Below are 27,823 nucleotides of genomic sequence, written 5' to 3' on the forward strand. Positions count from 1 at the left end.
CCCCATCATTTGTAAGATGGTGGGGCTGGCGAAAACATGGTCAAACATTGAGGTGTGTAGAGTGATCAGATTTGTGCATCTACAAGTGCATATCAGCAGCTGAAATTAATTGCCAACTTATAAAGCTGTACGGTGATAATATCATGTCACGGAAACATGTTTGGTGGACATGACGTTATCACTGTACACCTTGACAAGTTGGTGATTAATTTCAGCTGCTGATGTGCCAAGACAGAGTGGTCCAGAGCGATGGACCTCCGGTCTCGTAACTACATCTCGGTCCAGACTATGTTGAAAGCTGTGACATTTGTTTTATGGAATTAGCAAAACTATATATTCCTGGTGTGAGCGTAAAAAGTTTCCTACACCTACCTACAAGTGGGCCAAGTACCTCTTTTATACTGTGTAAAGAAAGGGTTACTGTCTTACAGCTAGGATTCTTAAAGATTCAAGTGTTCTGTGCTGACATTGTTACTCTTTTCGCGACTCCTGTTGGTCCTGGAAATGTACTTTCTTGCAAGGGGGACACTAAATGCACCTCCTTTTAGTTCCTGTGGTGGTTTTCAGGGTTATTATAATGGTTATCCAATCCTTCGAGTTGGAGCCATTTGAACCCTAGATTCAGTAGATCACAAGCATCTGACTTGGTAGAGTATCTGCCCCTAACTTTTGCTATTGCTAAAAGGGCTTTCTGAACTTGGACATTTAGTGCATAAGGAGGATAAAGTGGAACTGAAGATGAAGCCATCATTCCTGCCCTAAGCATTCAAGCTTCACATTAACCAGGACACTGTAGTTCCAGCTGTGCATCCTCGGAAACCCCTACAGCGCACCTGTGCAAACTGCATTTGGAATAGTGCACGCAATTGTGTACTAAGGGGGTGATTCAGTAAGGATCACATAAGCGATCCTTACTGCATTTCCCAATGTTAGGCTCCTGTTTGACAGGCAGAGGCATTCGCGGGGAGGGACGTTTTCCGGGAGTGGCGAGGCCAAGGACTTGTGTTGCGAGATGCAGTAACCTTGGCCTTGCAAGCCGCCCTGCAACGACAAGCCTGAGTAAGCCTTGTTTTGACTCAACTATGCACGAAAACATAGGAACTGGGATGTAGAAAAATGGCAGCAAGTGCTTTGGACTGATGAGTCAAAATGTGAAATATTTGGCGGTAACAGAAGGCAGTTTGTTCACCGAAGAGCTGGAGAGCGGTACAATGATGAGTGTCTACAGGCAACAGTGAAGCATGGTGGAGGTTCCTTGCAAGTTTGGGGATGCATTGCAGAAAATGGATTTGGGGATATGGTGAGTATTAATGGTGTCATTAATGCTGAGAAATACAGGCAGGTACTTATCAATCATGCAACACTATCAGGGAGGCATCTGATTGGCCCCAACTTTATTCTGCAGTAGGACAATGACCTCAGACATAACAGCAATGTCATTCAGAACTATCTTTAGTGTAAAGAAGAACAAGGCATTCTGGAAGTGATGATATAGCCACCACAGGGCCCTGATCTCAACATCATTGAGTTTGGGATTACATGAAGAGAGTAGGATTTGAGCAATCCTACATTTACAGAAGATCTGTGTTTAGTTCTCCAAGATGTTTGGAACAACCTCAGGGCCGAGTTTCTTCAAAACTTATGGGTAAGTGTACCTAGAAGAATTGATGCTGTTTTGAAGGCAAAGGGTGGACACCCCAAATATTGATTTGCTGTAGATTTCTCTTCTGCTCATTCACTTTGCATTTTGTTACTTCACCAAAATAAACTATTAACACTTCTATTTTTCCATTTTTTCCACACCTGCCTAAAACTTTTACACAGTACTGTAGGTTACAGAATATGCATATTTGCGTGGCACAAACAGACTTAAGTCCAACTTTAAAACAGGCTCATAGTTCACTGAGCAGAATACCAAACGTAATTTATCAAACATGTACTGCATCTAAATAAAAAGACAGTATATTATATAGTCTGTTAAATGTGTATCCCTGGATTACGCAGTTATTGGATGCTAGTACAAGCCTTACCTACTCTCCTGAGCTGTATCAATTCAAATACGGCTGTGTATTCTGGAAAGAGAAAATGTAGTACACATAAATACACGGGTTGGGTACGGGAGCCCGTTGGTCGTGATACTGGAGGTCAAATACCGACGCCGGAACCCCGACCGTCAGAATGCCGGCAGGGGGGTGAGCGGAACTAAGCCCCTTCTGGGCTCGGTGGCTCGCTTCGCTCACCCCAGGTTCCATTCCCACACCATGGGTGTCGTGGACACCCAGGAGTGGGAATAGCTGTGGCGGCACTGCCGGTATTCTGGCAGTCGGCATTAGGTATCACTGACATAATAGCGCATTTTGCATCATTTTTATTATGATATATTGTATAATAGCAATCATTGACTATAAATATAGAAACTACAGATAACCATCAATGTTTACCACCATCCTTTAGTAATACAGGTTGAGTATCCCATATCCAAATATTCAGAAATACGGAATATTCCGAAATACGGACTTTTTTGAGTGAGAGTGAGATAGTGAAACCTTTGTTTTTTGATGGCTCAATGTACACAAACTTTGTTTAATACACAAAGTTATTAATAATATTGTATTAAATGACCTTCAGGCTGTGTGTATAAGGTGTATATGAAACATAAATTAAATGTGTGAATGTAGACACACTTTGTTTAATGCACAAAGTTATAAAAAATATTGGCTAAAATTACCTTCAGGCTGTGTGTTTAGGGTGTATATGTAACATAAATGCATTCTGTGCTTAGATTTAGGTCCCATCATCATAAGATCTCATTATGGTATGCAATTATTCCAAAATACGGAAAAATCCGATATCCAAAATACCTCCGGTCCCAAGCATTTTGGATAAGGGATACTCAACCTGTATATATTTATACAGATTGTGCACTTCTCAGCTGTTTCGTTTAATTAAAACATAAAAAGATTTCAAAGCTCAACTGGTAAAAGTAAATTGTGATGTGATAAATTGGGCATGCAGTCACATGACCGCCAGTCGGGACCCCGATCGCAGCCAATGCTGACAGTCGGCATTCCAACACACCAGAACTATTCCCACTCGTGGGTGTCCACAACACCAATAGAGTGGGAATAGAACCTGTGGCGATCCTCCGGGATCCTGACCGCCGGCAAAACAAACCCAACCCGATAAAATAGGAATTTGATAACCTACCGGTAAATCCTTTTCTCCTAGTCCGTAGAGGAGGCTGGGGACGACATCAAGACCATGGGGTATAGACTGGATCCGCAGGAGACATGGGCACTCTAAAGACTTTTCATTGGGTGTGAACTGGCTCCTCCCTCTATGCCCCTCCTCCAGACCTCAGTTGTAGGAACTGTGCCCAGGGAGACTGACATTTCGAGGAAAGGAATTACTTAACTAGTGGTGAGATATCTACCAACTTACCCCCTCAACCATGCCGCACACATGGCATTCAACACAACACACGCCAACAGGCATGAACTAATTACAGCAACATGCTGAAACCAAGATAACACAACTTGTGTAACTGTAATAACTAAACTGCAGGTAAAGTACGCACTGGGGGGGTAATTCGAAGTTGATCGCAGCAGGATTTTTGTTAACAATTGGGCAAAATCATGTGCACTGCAGGGGAGGCAGATATAACATGTGCAGAGAGAGTTAGATTTGGGTGGGGTGTGTTCTATCTGCAATCTAAATTGCAGTGTAAAAATAAAGCAGCCAGTATTTACCCTGCACAGAATTAAAATAACCCACCCAAATCTAACTATTTCTGCACATGTTATATCTGCCCCCCCCCTGCAGTGCACATGGTTTTGCCCAATTGCTATCAAAAATCCTGGTGCGATCAACTTGGAATTACCCCCTGGGACGGGCGCCTAGCATCCTCTACGGACTAGGAGAAAAGGATTTACCGGTAGGTTATCAAAATCCTATTTTCTCAAACGTCCTAGAGGATGCTGGGGACGACATCAAGACCATGGGGTCTATACCAAAGCTCCAGTACGGGCGGGAGAGTGCGGATGACCCTGCAGCACCAATTGACCAAACTTTAGGTCCTCATCGGCCAAGGTGTCAAACTTGTAGAACTTAGCAAATGTGTTTGACATTGACCAAGTAGCTGCTCGGCAAAGTTGTAATGCCGAGGCACCCGGGCAGCCGCCCAGGACGAGACCGCCTTCCTAGTGGAGTGGGCCTTTACCGACGTCGGTAACGGCAATCCAGCCGTAGTATGAGCTTGCTGAATCGTATTTCTAAACCAACGTGCAATAGTCTGTGTAAGGATCACTCCTCTATTCTTTAACCCTCGATGTGATAGTCTCTTAGACGTCCGTGAGTGTAAACCTTTTGCTACAAGTAACATGCAAAACACAAGCAGTAAAGATTCACACTGTTTATTGTTTGTTTAACAAAAGTATATAAAAGAAAGGATTTAGGGCGTGTATGTCCCAAGTCAATAACTAATTGGACAGAACACAAAAAGGGGGTTAACATAACATGATTGGCTAGAAACTGCCGCAGCGGAAGGATATACATATATGGGCAAGTTTGTACTCAAATAGAAAAGTTATGCACACGGTATAAAAAGATAACAGACAAAGACAGTAGCAAAAATGTGCTGGAACAAACAGTTCTGTAACACAAACAATTCTATGACATGTGAAGCAGAGACGAGCTTTAACCCTTTCATTCCCCTCTTAGAATCATTAATCTATATAATATGATTCTCATTTAATTGTTTCCTTCTAGACCTCCATCTTCTCCTTGTTGGAGGTCAGGGCTGTCTGCCCCCGTTAGTACCTCGCGGGAATCACTTGCTTCTTCTTCAAGGTCTGGTCTGGGAACTTTCTTTACTCGGGATGCATGAATCCAAGTGGGCCCCTCGTCAGTCAGGACTGCTGTTCTGGTCACTGCTACGACTTCTGTCTCGGGACCATAGGTGAAGTCTCCTGGGCTCTTGTTCCTGGGGAGCACCTTTACCACGACTCTGTCTCCAACCTTGAAAGGGTGTGTTGGTTCCTGTGGATTCAGAGGGTTTTTACAAGCGACATCATGTTCAATCTCATCAAGTTTGGTTATGAGGGCCCTGACATACTCTTCCCTTATAAGTTCTAGATCTCCTTCCTGTATTATCAACGGTTTTTTTTTGCCCATGGGGTGGGAAAAGGCCTACCCATCAATATCTCAAAAGGGGAGTACCCTAGGGTTTTCTGTGGGGTCATCCTAATTTCTGCTAGGATGATAGGGAGGACTTGCTTCCATTTGTGGAAGGTACCTCCTGTGGCCTTCCTTAGTTTGTCTTTGAGGGTCCTATTCATTCTTTCTACGACCCCTGAACTCTGCGGGTGGTACGGGATGTGAAACTTCCATTCTATTTGCAAGGCCTTCACCAGGGCCTTTGTGACTTTGGCTGTAAAGGCTGTGCCTTTGTCACTATTTATCTGCAATGGGCATCCCCATCTCGGGATGATTTCCTGTGTTAGGATTCTAGCTACTGTCTTAGCATCTTCTGACTTAGTTGGGAATACTTCTGGCCAGCGAGAGAACATATCTACAATGACCAGGGCATATTCTTGTTTGCCTATGCCAGGGATATGGGTAAAATCAATTTGTAAGTGTGTAAAAGGGGTGGTGGGGTATTCAAGATGCTGGTGTTTAGCTTTATTGGGGTTGTTAGGGTTATTCCTGAGGCAAGTGATGCATCTGCTAACATACTGGTCCACAAGTGATTTGGCATTAGTAACATAAAAATCATTGGTTAGTAGGAGGAGTGTTGTGGCTCTACTATGGTGACCAACACCATGGTAATGGGCAATGAGCAAAGGGGCACTGGACTGGGGTATACAGGGTTTCCCCTCTTTGCAGATTAATCCTGATTTAGGATTTTTTCTGCAGAATTGGGTAAGTCCAGTCGGAGAGATCAGTATTAGTCGCAGCAGCTTGAAGTTGAGTGAGCAGATGGACGTTGTCAAGGGAGGGACATGCTCTAGTGAGTGCAATGAGTTCTGCAGCTTGCGCGGACTGATAAGGTATTGGTAGGGCTTCCAACACAGTGTCAGGGAGGGTGACAATGGCATAGCCAGCTTGGTATGTATTGTCATTGGGCCTACTACAGGAGCCGTCAACAAAAACTATGTCTGCGCCTGGTATGGGAACGGGAGACATGTCAAGTCTGGGAGAGGTTTCAGCTTCAATGGAAGCAGCACAGTCATGTAGGTCGGGTCGTTAATCCTCGGGACCTTTCAAGCCTAAAAGGGCATTGAGAATGGGTGTAGGGCCAGAAGAACTGGCAGTGTACTTGATGGTAAGTGTAGGGTTGCCCAAAAGAAGTACTTCATATCCACTGAGGCGTTGTGCTGACATGTGCTGTGTGTGTAAGCCTTTAAGTATTGCCAGGACATCATGTGTGGTGTGGAGTACTGTGGTGTGGCCTAAAGTGAGGGTAGTGGCCATTTCTGCAACCATAGCACAGGCTGCCAGAGCCCTAAGGCAGGCAGGCATACCTTGCACAGACACTGGCATGACTTTGGAAAAAAATGCCACGGGGCGCAACTTCCCTCCATGAAACTGTGTGAGCACCCCCGCCATGGTTTTACAATTGTCCCTTGCATATAGATGGAAAGGTAGTACATAATTGGGGAGGCCAAGTGCCGGACTTTTCATCAACATACATTTTAAACTTTCATATGCAGTTAACATTTCTTGTGACCATTGTACAGTTTTAGGTTTGTCCTTCAGTGTGGCTTGTCTCAAAATGTTATCATAATAGGAGCAATCAGATATCCACTGTCTGCAGTAATTTACCATACCCAGGAAGGACAGTAGTTCCTTCTGGGTAGTTGGGGTGACCAGGCCCAATACAGACTGTATGCGTTGTGGACTGATTTTCCTCTCTCCCTGAGTGAGCACAAAACCTAAGTAATCAACATGCTTTTTACACCATTGCATTTTTGTTTTGGACACCTTGTGTCCACATTCACAAAGCCAGTTTAGTAATGAAACACCATCCTCTCGGCAGGCCTCCTCAGTTTGACTACAGAGCAGCAGATCATCTGCATACTGTAGCAGGACTGAACCATGGTGAGGTTGCCAGGGCCTCAATGTGGCCTGGAGTACAATGCTATAGACAACGGGTGAGTCAATATAGCCCATGGGTAATCTGCACCAGGTAAGTTGTTTACCCTCAAAAGAAAAGGCAAAAAGTAATTGTGTCTGTGAATCTACAGGTATGCTGAAAAAGGCATTCTTCAAATCAATTACAGAGAAGAACGCAGCATCTGCAGGGATTGCAGAAATGAGTGAGTTTACGTCTGGGACAATTGGTGCAATTGGGACAATTAACTGATTGATCGCTCTGAGATCCTGTACAAATCTTATACTGCCATCAGCTTTGGCAACAGGGTTCACAGGAGTACAGTATGGTGATACAATATGTCTGAGAATACCCTGTTGTAAGAATTGCTGTATCATGGGGCGGAGACCTTCTATCTTTTCTGGTGAGAGGGGATACTGCTTTTGATAAACAGGTTGTGAGTCGGGTTTGAGATTGGCCTTATATGGTGTGCATGAGATTAGGCCAGTGTCATATGGACCTTCTGACCAAAGAGCGGGGTTTACTTGGGCTAAGTCAGGCATTGGTGGGTATCCCATTGATTCCCATTGAAGGAGCAGTCTTTTCCAAATCACCATCATATAGGTCAGAACACAAAACACTGGTTGTTGCACCGCTGTCCACTAAAAAGGGAATTTTACTTCCATTTATAATAAGTGGCAGCAGAGGTGAATCTTTCCAATGACGGGTGAGTTGAATAAAGGCTGGGATACCCTCCTCCGGGCCCCGTCAGTGCGCGGGGTCTTGCCAGTCAACTCTGAAACGTACATGATCAGAGAGAGGGTTGTCATGGCGTGGGCGGGGGTGTTGTTGGGGGGCAGGATTCAGAGCAGGCTGTCGAGGTGTCTGAGGGGGCTGGGGGCAATCTCTTGCCCAGTGACCATCCTGGCCACAGTTGTAACAGGAGGTGTGCCGTTTGCCGGCCATGTCTCCTGTAGGTGGTTTATGTTGGGGTCTTTGGAATCTTCCCTGACTGCGGGGTTGGTTCTGTCTGTCAAAGCGTCTGGAGTTCTGATAGTTATGAGTGGGTGCAGGTTTCTTTACATCAAAACACCCTGCAGCCTCTTTCTCATACAGATGTTTTTTCAAAATCTTTCGTACTATCAGAAGTCCAGGAAGAGACGCTTTGCTTAACAGAAACTATGACAGAAGGTAGAAGGTTGTTAATGAAGGTGGAAATGAGTAAGCTTTCTGAGTTAAGCAAAGGTAAGCCAGCGTCATCTGTCCAGCAGTCCTTAAACCTTTTCCAAAACTCAGTAACAGACTCTGAGGGCTTCTGTTTACAAGCTACAGCGACAGGCAAAGAAGCACGGGTTTTAAAGACTTCCTTCATATGTGTATCAATTTCCTTCCACATATCCTCGATACCTGTCAGTGTGTTGAGGGGGTAAGCAGCGGCACTATTTTGTGCAGCGGGTGTGTGGATGGTAGGGACCTTTGTCCAATCCCATCCATTATAGTGGTCGGTTACACCATCTATAATCAGCCTCATGTCTTCTTGTGTATAGCTGCGTCCTTTGCAAGCTTTGCGCAAATAAGATATACAGCCAGCGGGGGTAACGGTAGGCTTGGGACAGTGTTTTACTATCCTGTCTAAATCTTCTATTTCAATGGGTTTTATTAACATTTGGTCTCCCACTGTCATAAAGGGTAAGTGGAGGGCAACGGTGGTGGAAGAAGCTTCACCGCCGTCAGAGAATTCAGTTCCTCTTCGAGTGACATGGGGGGAGAAGGAGCCCTCAGCAGCGATAGTGGAATCGGCTGTGCGGCGGGTGGCTGATTGTTTAAGGGATGTGGGCTGGGAGGTTATTACACTATTATCTAAACTCTGGGTTACTGGTGCGTTAGGGATAGAGCTAGTGGACGCATTTTCTAGCAGTGGAGTTGGAGGCGATCCCATCTGCTGTGAAAGGGTTACTGCTGCTAAGAGATCTGTGTCTTTAAGAGCAGGATATACTGGAATGTAAGGGGGAGGCGAGAGGGTTTTCAAAGATTTACAGGTTCTCACTTCCTCCCTTCTGTGCTGTTGGGAACTGATATTTTTAATCCTCCTTTGTTTCTTATTGATGGATTTATCATACCAATAGGGCGCTATGGTCAGCCACTGCTCACCCCCGGCCCGCATATATGTCATATCCCATTGTGGATCGTGATCATACCACGGCCAGGCTTCCCTGTCCCCTAAACAAAGACCTTTAACCATATCCATATAGAAAGGGTAATTACTGCCTTCCCGTGGGAATGGGTCCTATCCTGCTTTCTCTGTCCACCCTGCTAAATTATCCACCCAGGGATCAATCAAATAATAATCAGAGGTAGAACTACGGGCCACGTATTCTTTACATGTCTCCTCGGGTAGGGGAGGGGGGTATACAGTTTTCTTACTCTGACCAGAGCCCATAGTAAAAACACAATTTCCAACAACTTTCTATGCATGCATCAGCTAACCAGTTAATTAGTTATTGACAATATCACAATATCATCTGCATAGTATTTTAACAAAACAATTGATAGTAATAATCTGTACATTTACTCACCACTCGTACAGGGACTTGGAAATGCAGCGTATTGTGATAGGAAGCAAGAAAGTTATAAGGGTATTCAACAGACGTGCACTTACCACCCGTCAAGCTGAATACATGAAACTTATACTCTAATATCTGTTATGGCCATAACATAATAAGTAGACAATCAAATCGAGGTAAAATCTACGTTATGTATAGACTCCCAGGTCTATTTTAAGTATCCCAGATACTAACGTCTTTGGAGAATTGCGCTTGGACCCCTGGTCACTTCTCAGACGTATCTTTAAGTCCCAGACATTAAAGATGTTTGGTCACGTGTTCCCAGAACACTGACACGGATTCAGCTTCAGTGTATGACCGCAATCCCGTCCGGCAAAGACAGACAATAAATTCTCTATCTTACCGTCCGGGGACGATCAACTGAATTCCGGCAAGAGCCCCCACTTGTAAGGATCACTCCTCTATTCTTTAACCCTCGATGTGATAGTCTCTTAGACGTCCGTGAGTGTAAACCTTTTGCTACAAGTAACATGCAAAACACAAGCAGTAAAGATTCACACTGTTTATTGTTTGTTTAACAAAAGTATATAAAAGAAAGGATTTAGGGCGTGTATGTCCCAAGTCAATAACTAATTGGACAGAACACAAAAAGGGGGTTAACATAACATGATTGGCTAGAAACTGCCGCAGCGGAAGGATATACATATATGGGCAAGTTTGTACTCAAATAGAAAAGTTATGCACACGGTATAAAAAGATAACAGACAAAGACAGTAGCAAAAATGTGCTGGAACAAACAGTTCTGTAACACAAACAATTCTATGACATGTGAAGCAGAGACGAGCTTTAACCCTTTCAGTCTGCTTGGAAGCAGGACAGGCAATCTTGTTGAGATCATACAGGACAAACAGAGCCTCTGTTTTCCGTATACGAGCTGTTCTAGCAACATAGATTTTCAAAGCTCTAACCACATCTAGAGACTTTGAATCAGTGAATGTGTCAGTAACTACTGGCACCACAATAGGTTGGTTTATGTGAAAAGCAGAAACCACCTTTGGAAGAAAATGTTGGCGAGTTCGCAACTCTGCTCTATCTTCATGGAAAATCAGGTAAGGGCTCTTGTGAGACAAGGCCCCCAATTCCGACACCCGCCTTGCGGATGCCAATGCCAAAGGCATCACTACTTTCCAAGTGAGAAACTTCAACTCTATCTTTTGTAGAGGCTCAAACCAATCCGATTGAAGGAACTGCAATACCACGCTAAGGTCCCATGGTGCCACTGGAGGCATGAATGGAGGCTGGATGTGCAGAACCCCTTTCACGAAGGTCTGAACCTCTGGAAGAGAGGCCAATTGTTTTTAGAAGAACACTGACAAGGCCGAAATCTGGACCTTGATTGATCCCAATCGTAGGCCCGTCTCCACACCATCCTGCAAAAGATGGAGAAAACATCCTAAGTGAAACTCTTCCGTAGGAGCTTTCTTGGATTCACACCAAGACACATATTTTCTCCAAATACGGTGGTAATGTTTTGACGTTACTCCCTTTCTGGCCTGAATAAGGGTGGGGATGACCTCCTTAGGAATACCCTTCCTGGCTAGGATACGGCGCTCAACAGCCATGCCGTCAAACGTAGCCGCGGTAAGTCTTGGTGCACACACGGCCCCTGCTGCAGCAGGTCCTCCCGAGGAGGAAGAGGCCGAGGATCTCCTATGAGTAACTGCTGAAGATCTGGGTACCAAGCCCTCCTTGGCCAGTCTGGGGCAATGAAGATTGCTCGAACCCTTGTCTTTCTTATGATCCTGAGTACTTTTGGGATCAGCGGAAGTGGAGGGAAAACATACACTGACGGAAACACCCACTGGGTCACCAGTGCATCCACTGCTACTGCTTGAGGGTCTCTCGACTTGGAACAGTATCTCTAAAGGCTTCTTGTTGAGACGAGACGCCATCATGTCTATTTCAGGAACTCCCCAAAGACTTGTCACCTCTGCGAAGACTTCTTGGTGGAGGCCCCACTCTCCTGGATGGAGATCGTGTCTGCTGAGGAAGTCTGCTTCCCAGTTGTCTACTCCCGGAATGAATATTGCCGGTAGAGCTTGTAGATGTTTTTCTGCCCAGCGGAGGATTTTTGATGCCTCTGCCATTGCCGCTCTGTTTTTCGTTCCGCCCTGCCTGTTTATGTATACGACTGCTGTTACATTGTCCGCCTGGATCTGCACAGGACGGTCTTGAAGAAGATGTACCACTTGTTGAAGGCCGTTGTAAATGGCTCTTAGCTCCAGAATGTTTATGTGAAGGCAGGCTTCCTGTTGTGACCAACGTCCCTGTAAGTTTTCTCCCTGAGAAACTGCTCCTCAGCCTCGGAGACTTGCATCTGTGGTTACTAGGACCCAGTCCTGAATCCCGAACCTGCGTCCCTCTAGCAGGTGAGAGCTGTGCAACCACCACAGGAGCGAAATCCTGGTTTTTGACGACAGGATTATCTTTCTGTGCATGTGTAGGTGTGACCCCGACCACTTGTCCAACAGGTCCCACTGGAATACTCTGGCATGGAACCTGCCAAACTGTATGGCCTCGTAGGCCACCATCATCTTCCCCAACAACCGAATGCACTGATGGATCGACACACTTGATGGTTTCAATATCTGTTTTACCATTTTCTGGATTTCCAGACCCTTTTCCAGCGGAAGAAATACTCTCTGAACTTCTGTGTCCAGAATCATCCCGAGGAAAGACAACCTTGTCGTCGGTTCCAACTGTGACTTTGGGTAATTTATGATCCACCCGTGTTGTTGGAGTATTGACAGGGAGAGGGATATGTTTTGTAATAACTGCTCCCTGGATCTCGCCTTTATCAGGAGGTCGTCCAGATAAGGGATTATATTGACTCCTTTCTGACGGAGGACCATCATCTCCGCCATCACCTTGGTGAATACCCTCGGCGCCGTGGAGAGACCGAAAGGTAACGTCTGAAATTGGTAATGGCAATCCTGAATCGCGAATCTCAGATAAGCCTGGTGAGGAGGATAAATGGGAACATGCAGGTAAGCATCCTTTATGTCCACCGACACTAAGTAGTCCCCCTCCTCCAGACTGGCAATCACCGCTCGAAGTGATTCCATCTTGAACTTGAACCTTTTCAGGAAGAAATTCAGATCTTTTAGATTTAGGATCGGTCTGACCGAGCCGTCCGGCTTCGGAACAACAAAGAGGCTTGAATAAAAACCCTGCTCTTGTTGTGACAACGGTACCAGGACTATAACCTGATCTTGACCTAATTTTTGGATTGCCGCTGTTACTGTTTCTCTCTCTGGCGGAGAAGCTGGCAAGGTCAATTTGAAAAATCGGCATGGGGGAACGTCTTGAAACTCTAGTTTGTATCCCTGGGATACTATTTGCAACACCCAGGGATCCAGGCCAGACAGAATCCAATCCTGGCTGAAGAGTTTGAAACGTGCCCCCACCCGAGCGGCCTCCCGCAAGAGAGGTCCAGCTTCATGCTGGGGATTTGGCAGAATTAGGGGTAGACTTCTGCTCTTGGGAACCTGGAGCCGGTGTGGGCTTCTTTCCCCTTCCCCTACCTGCAAAGAAGGGGGAACCTCTCGCCTTTTTGTATTTATTGGGCCGAAAGGACTGCATTTGCAGGTGATAGGTCTTTTTTGCCGGTGCAGGCGCAGAGGGCAAAAATGTTGACTTACCTGCGGTAGCCGCCGAGACTAACGCATCCAGGCCATCGCCAAATAAGGCCTCACCTTTATATGGGAGAGCCTCCATGTTTCTTTTGGAATCTGCATCCGCGTTCCACTGGCGAATCCATAACGCCCGCCTAGCCGATACTGCCATGGTAGCGGCTTGTGAACTCAAGAGTCCAATATCCTTCATTGCTTCCAGCATGTAGGCGGCAGCGTCCTTGATATTTCCTAACTTAAGGAGTATCTCATCTTTATCAATCGTGTGAATTTCTGATGACACGCTTTCTGACCATTTTTCAATAGCGCGACTCACCCATGCGCAGGCAATAGTGGGCCTGAGCAGTGTACCATTGGTAACATAAATGGATTTCAATGTCGTTTCCATTTTGCGGTCTGCCGGCTCTTTAAGAGAAGCCGTGCCAGGAGCAGGGAGAATTACCTTCTTTGTCAACCTGGAAAGTGCACTGTCTAACACAGGGGGTGACTCCCATTTTTTCCTGTCTTCAACCGGGAAAGGATAAGCTATGTGAATCCTTTTGGGAATACGATTTTTTTTTATCAGGATTCACCCACATCCCTTCAAACAGAGCATTTAGTTCGTGTGAAGGAGGGAACGTGACTTTGGATTTCTTTTCCTTACATAAATAAGCTTTCTCCTGAGGTACAGGAGTGCTTTCTGTAACCTCCAACACAGCCCTTATAGCCACAATCATATATTGTATACCTTTTGCCAATTTATGATCTATCTCTCTGGATTCACTATTGTCGACACAAGATTCAGAATCCGTGTCGGTATCAGTGTTTACAACATTTGCAAATGGTCTCTTATGTGACCCAGAGGGGCCGCCCGCATAAGGGATAACAGCATCCTGAAAAATCACATCTTCCACAGATTTTCTCTAGCATGCAGCCTTAGATTCAGACTTATCTAATCTACGGTTAATCAGATGCATACCGTCACGTAGCTCTTTCACCCATGCAGGCTCTTGGTGTGTCGGTAGCGCCACCACAATACAACTCTGTGTCCCTAAAATGGCTTCCTCCGGGGAGGAACTCCCTGTCTCAGACATGCCTCACACGTGTACACCACACTCACAGACACACTGGGACTTATTTTGGGGACAGACCCACAGTAAAATCTGTCAGAGGGACACAGGATAGGAGCAGCCAGTTCACAAACCCAGCGCCAGTATTGCCCGTGAACACAATATGTCCACAGCCCAAAAGCGCTTTTAAATAGTAATATACACTATCAAATTCACCACAATCGCTTTGTGCCCCCCCTTCATAGCACCCTGTACTTGTCAGAAGTGGAGGAGAGGACCAGCGTGTTCTCTGCAGCTCTGAGGAAAGAGAGAAAATGGTGCTGAGTAGTGTGCTGGCTGCCTGAGGAAGAAGCTCCGCCCCTCAGTATCCATGACAATATTTATACTGGCAGGGGTAGGGCTGTGCCAGCGGCATCTTATGCCCCTTTTAGCCAGTTTGAGGTATTTTTCTTGCTGCCCAGGGCGCCCCCGCGCCCTGCACCCTGCAGTGCCTGTGTGTGTGGGCAGCAATGGCGCGCTGCGCTCCCGACAGCCGCGCCGCACCTCAGCCGTCACTTACTTGATTGAAGATCATTCTTCTCATACTCACCTGTCTTCTGACTTCTGGCTCTGTGAGGGGGGTGACGGCGTTCTGTGGGAGTGAGCATCTAGACACGGCTAGCGTTCAGTTCCCTTCAGGAGCTAATGGTGTCCTGTCAGCCAGAAACAGAGCCATGAAACTCTAAGGAAGTTGGTTCTGCTTCTGCCCCCTCAGTCCCACGAAGCAGGGAGTCTGATGCCAGCAGATCTCCCTGAAAATAAAAAACCTAACATAAGTCTTTTCAGAGAAACTCAGTAGAGCTCCTCAGAGTGCATCCAGTCGACCTGGGCACATTTCTAAAACTGAGGTCTGGAGGAGGGGCATAGAGGGAGGAGCCAGTTCACACCCAATGAAAAGTCTTTAGAGTGCCCATGTCTCCTGCGGATCCCGTCTATACCCCATGGTCTTGATGTCGTCCCCAGCATCCTCTAGGACGTATGAGAAATTGGGCTTGCTTATCTGCCAGACATGTAAATGCCAACACCCACCTATTTCTCCTACCTTGTATTGCTTCTTGAGTGAAATTTTTAGACAACCTTATACAACGGGGAGATTTCCTGTCTTACAAAGAGCCACATACCACTTATCCTGGTGGGGGCTTTTAAATCTGAAGCTGAAACACTATGCAGAGTCTCTCCCCATATGAGAGATTGTGTCTGTCTTCACCCTTGCAAAAGGGTATGATCATTCTGCTGTACAATATAGTCCTTGACACTTTCTAGGACCCTAAATCTGAATGACACACAAAAAGGAAAGACTAGCAAATCCCATAGAGAACCATATATTTTTTATATTGATGTAAATGCGTTTAGCACTAAGTATATAGGGAACATAGGTGGACCACTGATCTTTTGGGGACTACAATAAAAACTTGCAACTCTTTTCCCGTCTGTGTAATTATGATAATAGTGATGATCGTTTCCACCTACTTTCCAGAACTTGCACCACTGCAGCCGGGTCTATTGGCTTTCGAAAAACCTAGATAAAAAATAGTATTAAACATTCTGAAATGCCATTAAATTATTCATGTAAACAATGACATCCATACCAACAGGTGAACACTGCTTAGCAGAACACAATCTATGATTCATTAGCTAAATGATAAGATAACACATCAGACTATGGTAATAGAGTGATATGAATACATCCCCAAAATCAGATCTAGTAAATTCAATGTGGCATACAGAAAAAAGTGTGTATGGGAGGGGAAGTGGGGGTGCAATCACACAGTTGTGTACACATTAGGACATGCATATAGGTCGTGGTGTGGTCCGATGGAGGGAAAGAGTAACAGCGTGTCTAAACTGAAATGCATACTGCAGTGTAAACAAAAAGCTATCCAGCATATGTGGTCTACATGAAAAAGCAGTCGATATATACCCTGCATGTGTATTTGCACCCCTTGAATTGTAACATGGTTTATCCAGGTGCACAGTTACTTGCTCTTCCTTAAGCTGGTCATACACCTTAAGATATTCTGTCCAATCAACCAATTCGCTGGTTGGAACAAAAATCCATGGTAATGGATGAGAGCAAATGGCTCCCAAGCTCTGGAAAACAGGCAAAAATGGTTATTTAAATTAGTTAAATCCATTTGCTTTAACTAATTTGTCTGTTTTCCAGTGTTTTGGAGCATATTATTGATTGTCACCTGCTCTCATCCATTACCAGATTTTTATTCCAACCAACAAATTGGTTGGTTGGACATAAGATCTTAAGGTGTATGGCCAGCTTTACTTTATTCCCAACTCAGTATCATGCCCATAACCACATAACAGATCCATAGTCATGTAATCTGAAGATGTCTGTTCGTTATTGCTCGGTGTCATTCTCCCAACACACAAGTGGCGGAATGCAACAGCATGCAAGAAGCAGTAGGTGTGAGACATCTGTGTTTTCTACTGGTTTTTTAAAGCACCAATCATTTACATGGCAAAACCAGGTTGGTTTTGGCGTGTAAATGATTGCCGCTTACAAAAACTGTGAGAACTCACGCAAAGTCTTGCACTTACTGCTTCTCGCAGGCTATTACAGTTCCCCCATGGAGTTTACGTAAATCATGTGACCGGAGAAGCGCCTGCAGGAAGAAAAAAAGCTTTACGCATGTGAACCCATTCCTAAAATTACTACTGGAAACAAATCATATTCTCACTACTTTTGTATTACTGGTGATTGAATGTATAGTGTTTGCTTCCAGTAAAATTGTATTTTCATTTTAACACAAAATTATGCAGATAAGTTGCTATTTTTTCAAGCTGAAGCAGGTAATCCATTTATAAGAGGATACATAAAACAAACACTTTGGCCAGGTCAACATACCTCTGAAGAAAGCATGATTTATAAAAGCAAAATATACGTTATGGTAAGAACTTACCGTTGATAACGTGATTTCTCTTATGTCCACAGGTATCCACAGGATAACATTGGGATATTGTCGAGCGACAGCGAAAACGGCACCAACACGGTCACGAGCTTTCTGGTCTCCCAGGATGCATTGGGGCCTCCACTATATAGTCCCTGTGGCCGGAGAGGCCCCCAGCCACTAGGAGAATGGCCGCCGCGGCACTGAAGGGGTTAACCCCTAGTGCCCGGCGCCATTTTAAAAGACAATGGCCGCTTGGCGCCAGGTTTAAACTGTATTGGGCGCTAGGCGCCGTGTGTTTATAAATATGTACAAATTTTTTTTATTTGTGTGTGCCGTGGTCCCGGACCTCTCCGGAGACCACGGCAGTGAGGACAGCCCCCCGGCGCGCTGAGCAGTGTGTGCGCGCCGGGGGAGAGGGCAGCCGCTGACCGCCGGAGTCCGGTAGCTCCGCTCCCGGCAGCGGTCAGTGCAGCCCCGGGCGCACTAACTGTGTGCGCGCCGGGGAGAAGGGAGAGCCGCCGCTGGGGGCCGGGAGCTCTGCTCCCGGCGCCTCAGCCCGTCGGAGGTGGCCAGCCGCGGCAGCCGGTACGAACGTCCCGGGCTGCTGGCCGGCAAGGGGGGTGCGCCGCAGCCCGGCTCCCCGCCGGACGCTGCGGCGAGACACCGATCTCAGCGCCGCATACAGGGGACCGGGCTAGCCGGCTCCCTGCGCGGCGAGGCCACCACAGTGCGCCGCTCATGGGGGACCGGGCTAGCCGGCTTCCTAGCGGCGGGGGGTGAGCAGGATGGTGATCGCTGGGGTCCGGGAGCTATGCTCCCGGCACCTCAGCGCTGCAAAGGAGCCAGAGCCACAGCGGCCGGGACAAGTGTCCCGGGCCGCTGGGCTTTGGTACAGGGGGGTGCGCCGCTGCGTGCGGCGAGGCCACAACGCGAGTGCCCCACTGGGGGGACAGGGAGCGCCAGCTCCCTGGACCCCAAAGGCAGGCAGGCTGGAGGATGCGGGAAGCCAGCCCCATACCTCCAGCACAGAGAGACAGAGTCCTAGCAGCCAGGCTGCAGGACTAGGGGACAGGGTGAAAAAAGGAAAAAAAAATAAAGACATTGTTTTAAATGTATAACATGTACAGTGTGATTTAAATGTGATGTATTTAAAGGTAAATTGCACTTACTTGGTTGTGTGTCCCAGGAGGAGGGAATCCCTGGCTGTGCAGGCTGATGGATTCTCCCAGACCTTTTCCCCAAAAACGGAATGCTTTCCCATCCAGCCTCACACTTCAGAGGGGCATTGGGAGAAAGGGAAGAAGCTCAGCTATGAAACAAGCTGAGTGGTTTCTTGGAGCTCCATGGAGATCACCCGTAGTGGCCTAGAAACCTGGACAGGGGAGCCAGGCTGCCCAGCTCTGGAGCCCAAATCCAGGCTGCAGGCAGTGAGCTGGGTCCCGGGCAGGTCTCTGGAAGTCAGTTTAGGAGGGAAAACTTCCCCCCAGCCTAGACTGAACGGCACCGGGGCGTCTCCTGATCCTTCAAGATGGGATAGTCAAAGGAGACCGACCACTCCCCACTGTCCATAGGGAACAATGTTAGCTGTGCATGTGACCAAGGCATGCACAGCTCATGGGTAAACATTGATTGGTTGTACACCACAGGGCGGGCTTACCCCCTGTGGTAATGGGTCTTGGAGAGGGATAAAAGGAGGGCAGTTGGCCCATAGGATTGTGTATTGTACTATCTTATTCTGCTGAAACATCTGATTGTATGCTGTTGCCCCTAGCAATAGAGAGGAGCCTTTTTAAAGGTTATTTTCTCTGACGTCCTAAGTGGATGCTGGGACTCCGTAAGGACCATGGGGATTAGCGGCTCCGCAGGAGACTGGGCACAACTAAAGAAAGCTTTAGGACTACCTGGTGTGCACTGGCTCCTCCCACTAAGACCCTCCTCCAGACCTCAGTTAGATTCTTGTGCCCGGCTGAGCTGGATGCACACTAGGGGCTCTCCTGAGCTCCTAGAAAGAAAGTATATTTAGGTTTTTTATTTTACAGTGAGATCTGCTGGCAACAGACTCACTGCAGCGAGGGACTAAGGGGAGAAGAAGCGAACCTACCTAACAGGTGGTAGTTTGGGCTTCTTAGGCTACTGGACACCATTAGCTCCAGAGGGATCGACCGCAGGCCCCGACCTTGGTGTTCGTTCCCGGAGCCGCGCCGCCGTCCCCCTTACAGAGCCAGAAGCATGAAGAGTCCGGAAAATCGGCGGCAGAAGACTTCGGTCTTCACCAAGGTAGCGCACAGCACTGCAGCTGTGCGCCATTGCTCCTCATGTACACCTCACACTCCGGTCACTGATGGGTTCAGGGCGCTGGGGGGGGGGGGGGGCGCCCTGAGGGCAATATATGACACCTTGGCTGGCAAATCTACATCATATATAGTCCTAGAGGCTATATAGATGTAAAATTACCCCTGCCAGTATTCCAGAAAAAGCGGGAGAAAGCCTGCCGAAAAAGGGGCGGGGCTTCTCCCTCAGCACACTGGCGCCATTTTCTCTTCACAGTGCAGCTGGAAGACAGCTCCCCAGGCTCTCCCCTGTAGTTTTCAGGCTCAAAAGGTTAAAAGGAGAGGGGGGGCACTAAATTTAGGCGCAATATATGTATACAAGCAGCTATTTGGGGAAAACTCACTCAGTTATAGTGTTAATCCCTGCATTATATAGCGCTCTGGTGTGTGCTGGCATACTCTCTCTCTGTCTCCCCAAAGGACTTTGTGGCGTCCTGTCCTCAGTCAGAGCATTCCCTGTGTGTGTGCGGTGTGTCGGTACGGCTGTGTCGACATGTTGGATGAGGAAGGTTATGTGGAGGCGGAGCAGAGGCCGATAAATGGGATGTCGCCCCCTGTGGGGCCGACACCAGAGTGGATGGATAGGTGGAAGGTATTAACCGACAGTGTCAACTCCTTACATAAAAGGCTGGATGACGTAACAGCTGTGGGACAGCCGGCTTCTCAGCCCGCGCCTGCCCAGGCGTCTCAAAGGCCATCAGGGGCTCAAAAAACGCCCGTTACCTCAGATGGCAGACACAGATGTCGACACGGAGTCTGACTCCAGTGTCGACGAGGTTGAGACATATACACAATCCACTAGGAACATCCGTTACATGGTCTCGGCAATGAAAAATGTGTTACGCATTTTCTGACATGAACCCAAGTACCACATAAAAGGGGTTTTATTTTTGGGGAGAAAAAGCAGCCAGTGTTTTGTTCCCCCATGAATTAATGAAGTGTGTAAAGAAGCGTGGTTTCCCCCGATAAGAAACTGGTAATTTCTAAAAAGTTACTGATGGCGTACCCTTTCCCGCCAGAGGTTAGGTCACGTTGGGAGATATCCCTTAGGGTGGATAAGGCGCTCACTGGTTTGTCAAAAGGTGGCACTGCCGTCTTAGGATACGGCCACCTTGAAGGAACCTGCTGATAAAAAGCAGGAGGCGATCCTGAAGTCTGTATTTACACACTCAGGTTATATACTGAAACCTGCAATTGCCTCAGCATAAATAGTGCTGCTGCAGCGTGGTCTGATACCCTGTCAGATAATATTAATACGCTAAGACAGGGATAATATTTTGCTAACATTGAGCATATTTAAGACGTTGTCTTATATATAAAGGATGCACAGAGGGATATTTGCCGGCTAGCATCCAGAATTAATGCAATGTCCATTCTGCCAGGAGGGTATTGGAAACCCGGCAGTGGACAGGTGATGCTGCCTGTAAAAGGCACATGGAGTTTCTGCCTTATAAGGGTGAGGAATTGTTTGGGGATGGTCTCTGGGACCTCGTATCCACAGCAACAGCTGGGAATAAAAAATTTTTACCTCAGGTTTCCTCACAGCCTAAGAAAGCACCGTATTTTCAGGTACAGTCCTTTCGGCTTCAGAAAAGCAAGCGGGTCAAGGACACTTCCTTTCTGCACAGAGACAAGGGAAGAAGGAAAAAAGCTGCACCAGCAGCCAGTTCCCAGGATCAAAAATCTTCCCCCGCTTCCTCTGAGTCCACCGCATGACGCTGGGGCTCCACAGGTGGAGACAGGTGCGGTAGGGGCGCGTCTCGGGAACTTCAGGGACCAGTGGGCTTGCCCACAGGTGGATCTCTAGGTTCTGCAAATAGTATCACAGGGATACAGGCTGGAGTTCGAGGCGACTCTCCCTCGCCGTTACCTCACATCAGCCTTGCCTGCTGCCCTCGGAGAAAGGTAGTACTGGCGGCAATTCACAAGCTGTACTTCCAGCAGGTGAAATCAAGGTACCCCTCCTTCAACAAGGCCGGGGTTACTATTCCAAAATGTTGTGGTACCGAAACCAGACGGTTCGGTGAGACCCATTCTAAAATGGAAAGCCTTGAACACTTATATACGAAGGTTCAAGTTCAAAATGGAATCGCTCAGGGCGATTATTGCAAGCCTGGAGAATTTCATGGTATCACTGGACATCAAGGATGATTACCTGCATGTCCCTATTTACCCTCTGCACCAGGAGTACCTCAATATTGTGGTACAGGATTGTCATTACCAATTCCAGACGTTGCCGTTGGTCTGTCCCCGGCACCGAGGTATTTACCAAGGTAATGGCCGAAATATTTATCCCGTACTTGGACGATCTCCTTATAAAGGCGAGGTCCAGGGAGCAGTTGTTCATCGGAGTAGCACTATCTCGGGAAGTGCTACAACAGCACGGCTGGTTTCTGAATATTCCAAAGTCGCAGCTGGTTCCTACGACACGTCTACTGTTCCTGGGTATGGTTCTGGACACAGAACAGGATAAAAAGGTTTTCTCCCGGAGGAGAAGTCCAAGGAGTTGTTGTCTCTAGACAGAGACCTCCTAATACGTATACAGGTGTCGGTGCATCAATGCACGCGAGCCCTGGGAAAGATGGTAGCTTCTTACGAAGAAATTCCATTCGCCAAGTCCCATGCAAGTATTTTCCAGTGGGATCTGTTGGACAAGTGGTCCGGGTCGCATCTTCAGATGCATCGGCGGATAACCCTGTCTCCAAGGGTCAGGGTGTCGCTGTTGTGGTGGCTGCAGAGTGTTCATCTTCTAGGGGGCCGCAGATTCGGCATACAGGACTGGGTCCTGGTGACCACGGATGCCAGCCTTCGAGGCTGGGGGGCAGTCACACAGGGAAGGAACTTCCAAGGCTATGGAAAAGTCAGGAGACTTCCCTACACAAATATTCTGGAACTGAGGGCCATTTGCAATGCCCTAAGTCAGGCTGGACCCCTGCTTCAACACCGGCCGGTGCTGATCCAGTCAGACAAAATCACGGCGGTCGCTCATGTAAACCGACAGGGCGGCACAGGAAGCAGGATGGTGATGGCAGAAGCCACAAGGATTCTCCGATGGGCGGAAAATCATATGTTAGCACTGTCAGCAGTGTTCATTCCCGGAGTGGACAACTGAGAAGCAGACTTTCTTAGAAGACACGACCTCCACCCGGGAGAGTGGGGACTTCATCCAGAAGTCTTCCAAATGATTGTACACCGTTGGGAAAGGCCACAGGTGGACATGATGGCGTCCCGCCTCAACTAAAAGTTACAAAGATATTGCGCCAGGTCAAGGACCCTCAGGCGATAGCTGTGGACGCTCTGGTAACACCGTGGGTGTACCAGTCGGTGTATGTGTTCCCTTCTCTGCCTCTCTTACCCAGGGTAATGAGAATAATAAGAAGGAGAGGAGTAAGAACTATACTCATTGTTCTGGGTTGGCCAAGAAGAGCTTGGTAACCAGAACTCCAAGAAATGATCTCAGAGGACCTATGGCCTCTGCCGCTCAGACAGGACCTGCTGCAGCAGGGGGCCTGTCTGTTTCAAGACGTACCGCGGCTGCGTTGACGGCATGGCGGTTGAACGCCGGATCCTGAAGGAAAAGGGAATTCCGGTGGAAGTTATCCCTACGCTATTTAAAGCTAGGAAAGAAGTGAACGCAAACCATTATCACAGCATATGGCGAAAATATGTTGCGTACTGTGAGGCCAGGAAGGCCCCAAAGGAGAAATTTCAGCTAGGTCGATTTCTGCACTTCCTACAGTCAGAGGTGACTATGGGACTAAAATTGGGTTCCATTAAGGTCCAGATTTCGGCTCTATCGATTTTCTTCTAAAATTGAACTGGCTTCACTGCCTTAAGTTCAGACTTTTGTTAAGGGAGTGCTGCATAGTCAGCCCCCGTTTGTGCCTCCAGTGGCACCATGGGATCTCAACGTGGTGTTGGATTTCCTGAAGTCGCATTGGGTTGAGCCACTTAAATCCGTGGAGCTATAATACCTCACGTGGAAAGTGGTCATTCTGTGGGCCTTGGCGTCGGCCAGGCGTGTATCAGAATTGGCGGCTTTGTCATACAAAAGCCTTTATCTGTTTTTTATATGGATAAGGCGGAATTGAGGACTCGTTCCCAATTCCTTCCTAAGGTGGTATCAGTTTTTCATGTGAACCAACCTATTGTGGTGCCTGCGGCTACTTGGGACTTGGAGGATTCCAAGTTACTGGATGTAGTCAGGGCCCTGAAAAGTATAGGTTTCCAGGACGGTTGCTCGCTGGATCTGTAGCACGATTCAACTTGCACATTCTGCGGCTGGACTGCCGCACCCTAAATCTGTAAAAGCCCATTCCACGAGGAAAGGGGCTCTTCTTGGGCGGCTGCCCGAGGGGTCTCGGCTTTACAATTTTGCCGAGCTGTTACTTGGTCGGGTTCAAACACTTTTGCAAGAGTCTACAAGTTTGATACCCTGGCTGAGGAGGACCTAGAGTTTGCTCATTCGGTGCTGCAGAGTCATCCGCACTCTTCCGCCCGTTTGGGAGCTTTGGTATAATCCCCATGGTCCTTACGGAGTCCCAGCATCCACTTAGGACGTCAGAGAAAATAAGATTTTACTCACCGGTAAATCTATTTCTCGTAGTCCGTAGTGGATGCTGGGCGCCCATCCCAAGTGCGGATTGTCTGCAATACTTGTATATAGTTATTGCCTAACTAAAGGGTTATTGTTGAGCCATCTGTTGAGAGGCTTAGTTATATTTCATATTGTTAACTGGGCATAGTATCACGAGTTATACGGTGTGATTGGTGTGGCTGGTATAAGTCTTACCCGGGATTCAAAATCCTTCCTTATTGTGTCAGCTCTTCCGGGCACAGTATCCTAACTGAGGTCTGGAGGAGGGTCTTAGTTGGAGGAGCCAGTGCACACCAGGTAGTCCTAAAGCTTTCTTTAGTTGTGCCCAGTCTCCTACGGAGCCGCTAATCCCCATGGTCCTTACGGAGTCCCAGCATCCACTACGGACTACGAGAAATAGATTTACCGGTGAGTAAAATCTTATTATCATTGAGCAAATAAACATCATTGCCTCAAGAAGACTGCTTCATCTTGTGACCAACAGGGTTAGGCCAAACCTAGCCCCGTCCTCCGGCTGTCCAGGGAAGCACCTAACGTCTCCAAGCTCCGCCTTCCGCCAGCTACCGGTAGAGGCCTAGCAAGTGGCTAGTGGGGATTCGTCAGCACCACACAGCTGTGGTAAGGCAGTGCGTCGGCACATACAGAGTAGAACCGTGGTTCCAAACGCCACGGCAGGTTAGGAGTTTGGTGGTGGCAGCATAAACCCGCCCACAACGCAGTGGGTGGAGTCAGTAACAGGCGGTTACTGACGGTAAGCGGGAATCCCCTGAAAAGCGAAACAGTTTGCACACAAACCCTCATAAGTGACCAATTGATTCATATCAATTACCCCTGACTTACAAGATAAGCATGTTAGGGCTGTAGGAGTGCTTGATAAATTCTCCTCATCACTTTTGCCGCTCACAGACATGGTATTAACCTGTTATTGACTACACAATTTGTGACTGAAAATCACCCTATATGTCAGTATATAGAGGTGAGATCAATCTGACCACAGTGCACCTGATTTGAGGGTCAGAACAGGACTGACATTACACAGAAAAGTCAGCACACATACTAGCAGTCAGTCACATGTTAAAGCATTAGACATTGCCCTATGAGAATACAACCTCCATAACAACTTATACATAAGTAGGAAAATTGTACTTCTATTTTAAACTGGTTCTTTTTTCAACATAGCATGCAGAAAACACAGTAATACACAGGTCTCATATGCAATAGGTACTAAAAATTAACAATGCATACTAAGAAGTAGAGAGAATTTTTAGTACTGTATACCCTGCTTCCGTAGAGCGGGATACAGGGAGACTCACCACACTTCCATATCCAAGCAAATACGCTCGTAAGACGCTGAGTGGATTCAGACGCTACTGGTGTACACTGCCGCTCTTGATAACTGATAACGGACACGGACGCTCACCAACGGACACGGACGCTGAGCGACTTCCACGTGTATGCAGACGCTAAGGCCTGCGACTCGGTCTGGGCGGGTTTATCTCCAGTGTACACAACCGCAGCGTCTAAGCTGCGACCGAGTACCCTCGTGGTAGCGTCTGAGCCGGAAATGAGGTCATTCAGTTCATGAAACGAGACACCCGCGGGAACTGGCCATGAACTCGGAGGAGGGACGGCCAGGAGAGCGTCTGAAACCCCCTGTTGACTTAAACTCCCAGGATCGCGGCCTCTACCTAGTTCTGGCGCCTATGATCCCCGGAGCGTAGCGCTGTCGCACTCTAGATGTTCGGCACATCAACACACTGTTTGTAGTCTCCACCAAAATCAGTGTAGCTGTGTCCTGACCCCTCTAGTAAGAGGAAGTCCATAGACTCACCGTCTCCCCATGCTCCGGCCACAGGCTGGTTACGTCTGCTGGACCTGCTAGAACTTCCGACACAGACACCCGTCGAGACAGCACTGATACCCGAAGGTGGGGAGTTGTTGGAGCGACTCTTTCTAGAATGCGTTTAAGACGCTGTTAAGATAAGTCACTCAAAAAAAACAATATAGTAAGTCTATAAAAATAAAATAATAAAAGCTTAAGGCTGCTCTCACAGCAGCCCTGTGACCATGCGGCTTCCTGCCGCACCAAGCAAAAAACTGATCTGACTGAGTCAGTGGGTGGGACTATATAGTGGAGGCCCCAATGCATCCTGAGAGACCAGAAAGCTCGTGACCGTGTTGGTGCCATTTTCGCTGTCGCTCGACAATATCCCAATGTTATCCTGTGGATAATCCTGTGGACCCAGCCAGAGAAATGTATAGTTGTAACCCTCCAAGGCATATGGACATAGATACTCATCTCCTACCTTTATGTCAGACTCACTTTAAGAGGACGATCTTCACCAGCTTAACGAAAGCTGTTTTGGTGTGCTATGCACAACTTAGTCATGGGGACATAACCAGTGGCGTATCTATTATAGGTGCAGTGTGTGCGGTGCACTCGGGCCCCTGGATCCAGAGGGGGCCCATACCGCACCCATTTCTTCTATACTTCTCTTTCTGGTGTCCGTGTGTAGGCCCCCTCCTCACCCGTAGCCGGCAGTGCAGCTGTTAGCGCTCTGAGCACTAGAGAGTCCTCAGACTTCACAGACTGTGAGCACAAAAACCAGCACCGGATCCCCTGCCTGTAACCACTGCACAGCAAAAGACCCGAACCGGAGTATCAGCTGCGCTCAGGTTACTCCGCTAGCACTTGTCTCCCGGTTGCCATGACGACGTGGCAGCACAGGGCAGGAGACCCTAACAGTACCCCCCCTCTGACGAGGGGTCAAAGAACCCCTACCACCGGGTTTATCGGGGAACTGCGAGAAGAAAGAGCGTATCAGTCTGGGGGCATGAAGATCACAACTGCGCACCCACGACCGCTCCTCCGGGCCATACCCCTTCCAGTGCACCAAAAATGACAGCCGACCCCGAACCATCTTGGAGTCAAGAATCCTTTCAACAACAAACTCCCTCTGGCCACGTATCAGAAGAGGGGAAGGTCTTCCTCTGGAAGAAGGATTACTAATCGCCCGTTTTAAAAGGGAACAATTAAATGTTTTATTGATACCCAAAGAACGGGGCAGATCTAACTGAAATGCCACCGGATTGATAACCCTGGTGATCTTATAAGGGCCGATGAACCGGGGGCCTAACTTATGAGATGGCTGTCTCAACTTCAAATTCTTGGTAGACAACCAGACGAAGTCTCCTAATTTGAAGCTGCAGGGTCTTTTCCGCTTATCAAAAACCCTTTTGGTCACTAATGACACAGACACAAGGGCTTTCTTCACTTTCCTCCAAATACCTCTAAGGACCGAAACGACAGAGGAACCACCAGGCGTGGAGTCCAGGGGGTCAAAAGAATTGGCCTTAGGATGATGCCCATACACACAAAGGAAGGGAGAGATCCCTGTAGCAGAGTGAGCCGCGTTGTTATAGGCAAACTCCGCCATGGACAGATGAGCAACCCAGTCAGTCTGACACTTGGAGACATAACACCTGAGGAACTGCTCCAAGGACTGGTTCACCCTTTCAGTCTGCCCATTAGACTGCGGATGGTAGCCTGACGACA

At 47.6% G+C, this 27,823-nt stretch overlaps 1 protein-coding gene across 2 annotated transcripts in view; it reads right to left on the reverse strand.

Moving 5' to 3' along the window:
- Positions 1-27,823, reverse strand: part of SPATA6L (spermatogenesis associated 6 like) — a 143,783-nt gene that overhangs the window by 55,872 nt on the left and 60,088 nt on the right. For both annotated transcript variants that reach the window (XM_063913975.1, XM_063913974.1), the window contains exons 4-5: positions 15,905-15,953; positions 2,031-2,072 (exon numbers count right to left, since the gene is read on the reverse strand). In XM_063913975.1, the coding sequence (XP_063770045.1) occupies positions 2,031-2,072; positions 15,905-15,953 (91 nt within the window). The remainder of the gene's footprint in view (positions 1-2,030; positions 2,073-15,904; positions 15,954-27,823) is intronic.

The sequence above is a fragment of the Pseudophryne corroboree genome, chromosome 1, assembly GCF_028390025.1.
Source record: "Pseudophryne corroboree isolate aPseCor3 chromosome 1, aPseCor3.hap2, whole genome shotgun sequence".
NCBI classification, from domain to species: domain Eukaryota; kingdom Metazoa; phylum Chordata; class Amphibia; order Anura; family Myobatrachidae; genus Pseudophryne; species Pseudophryne corroboree.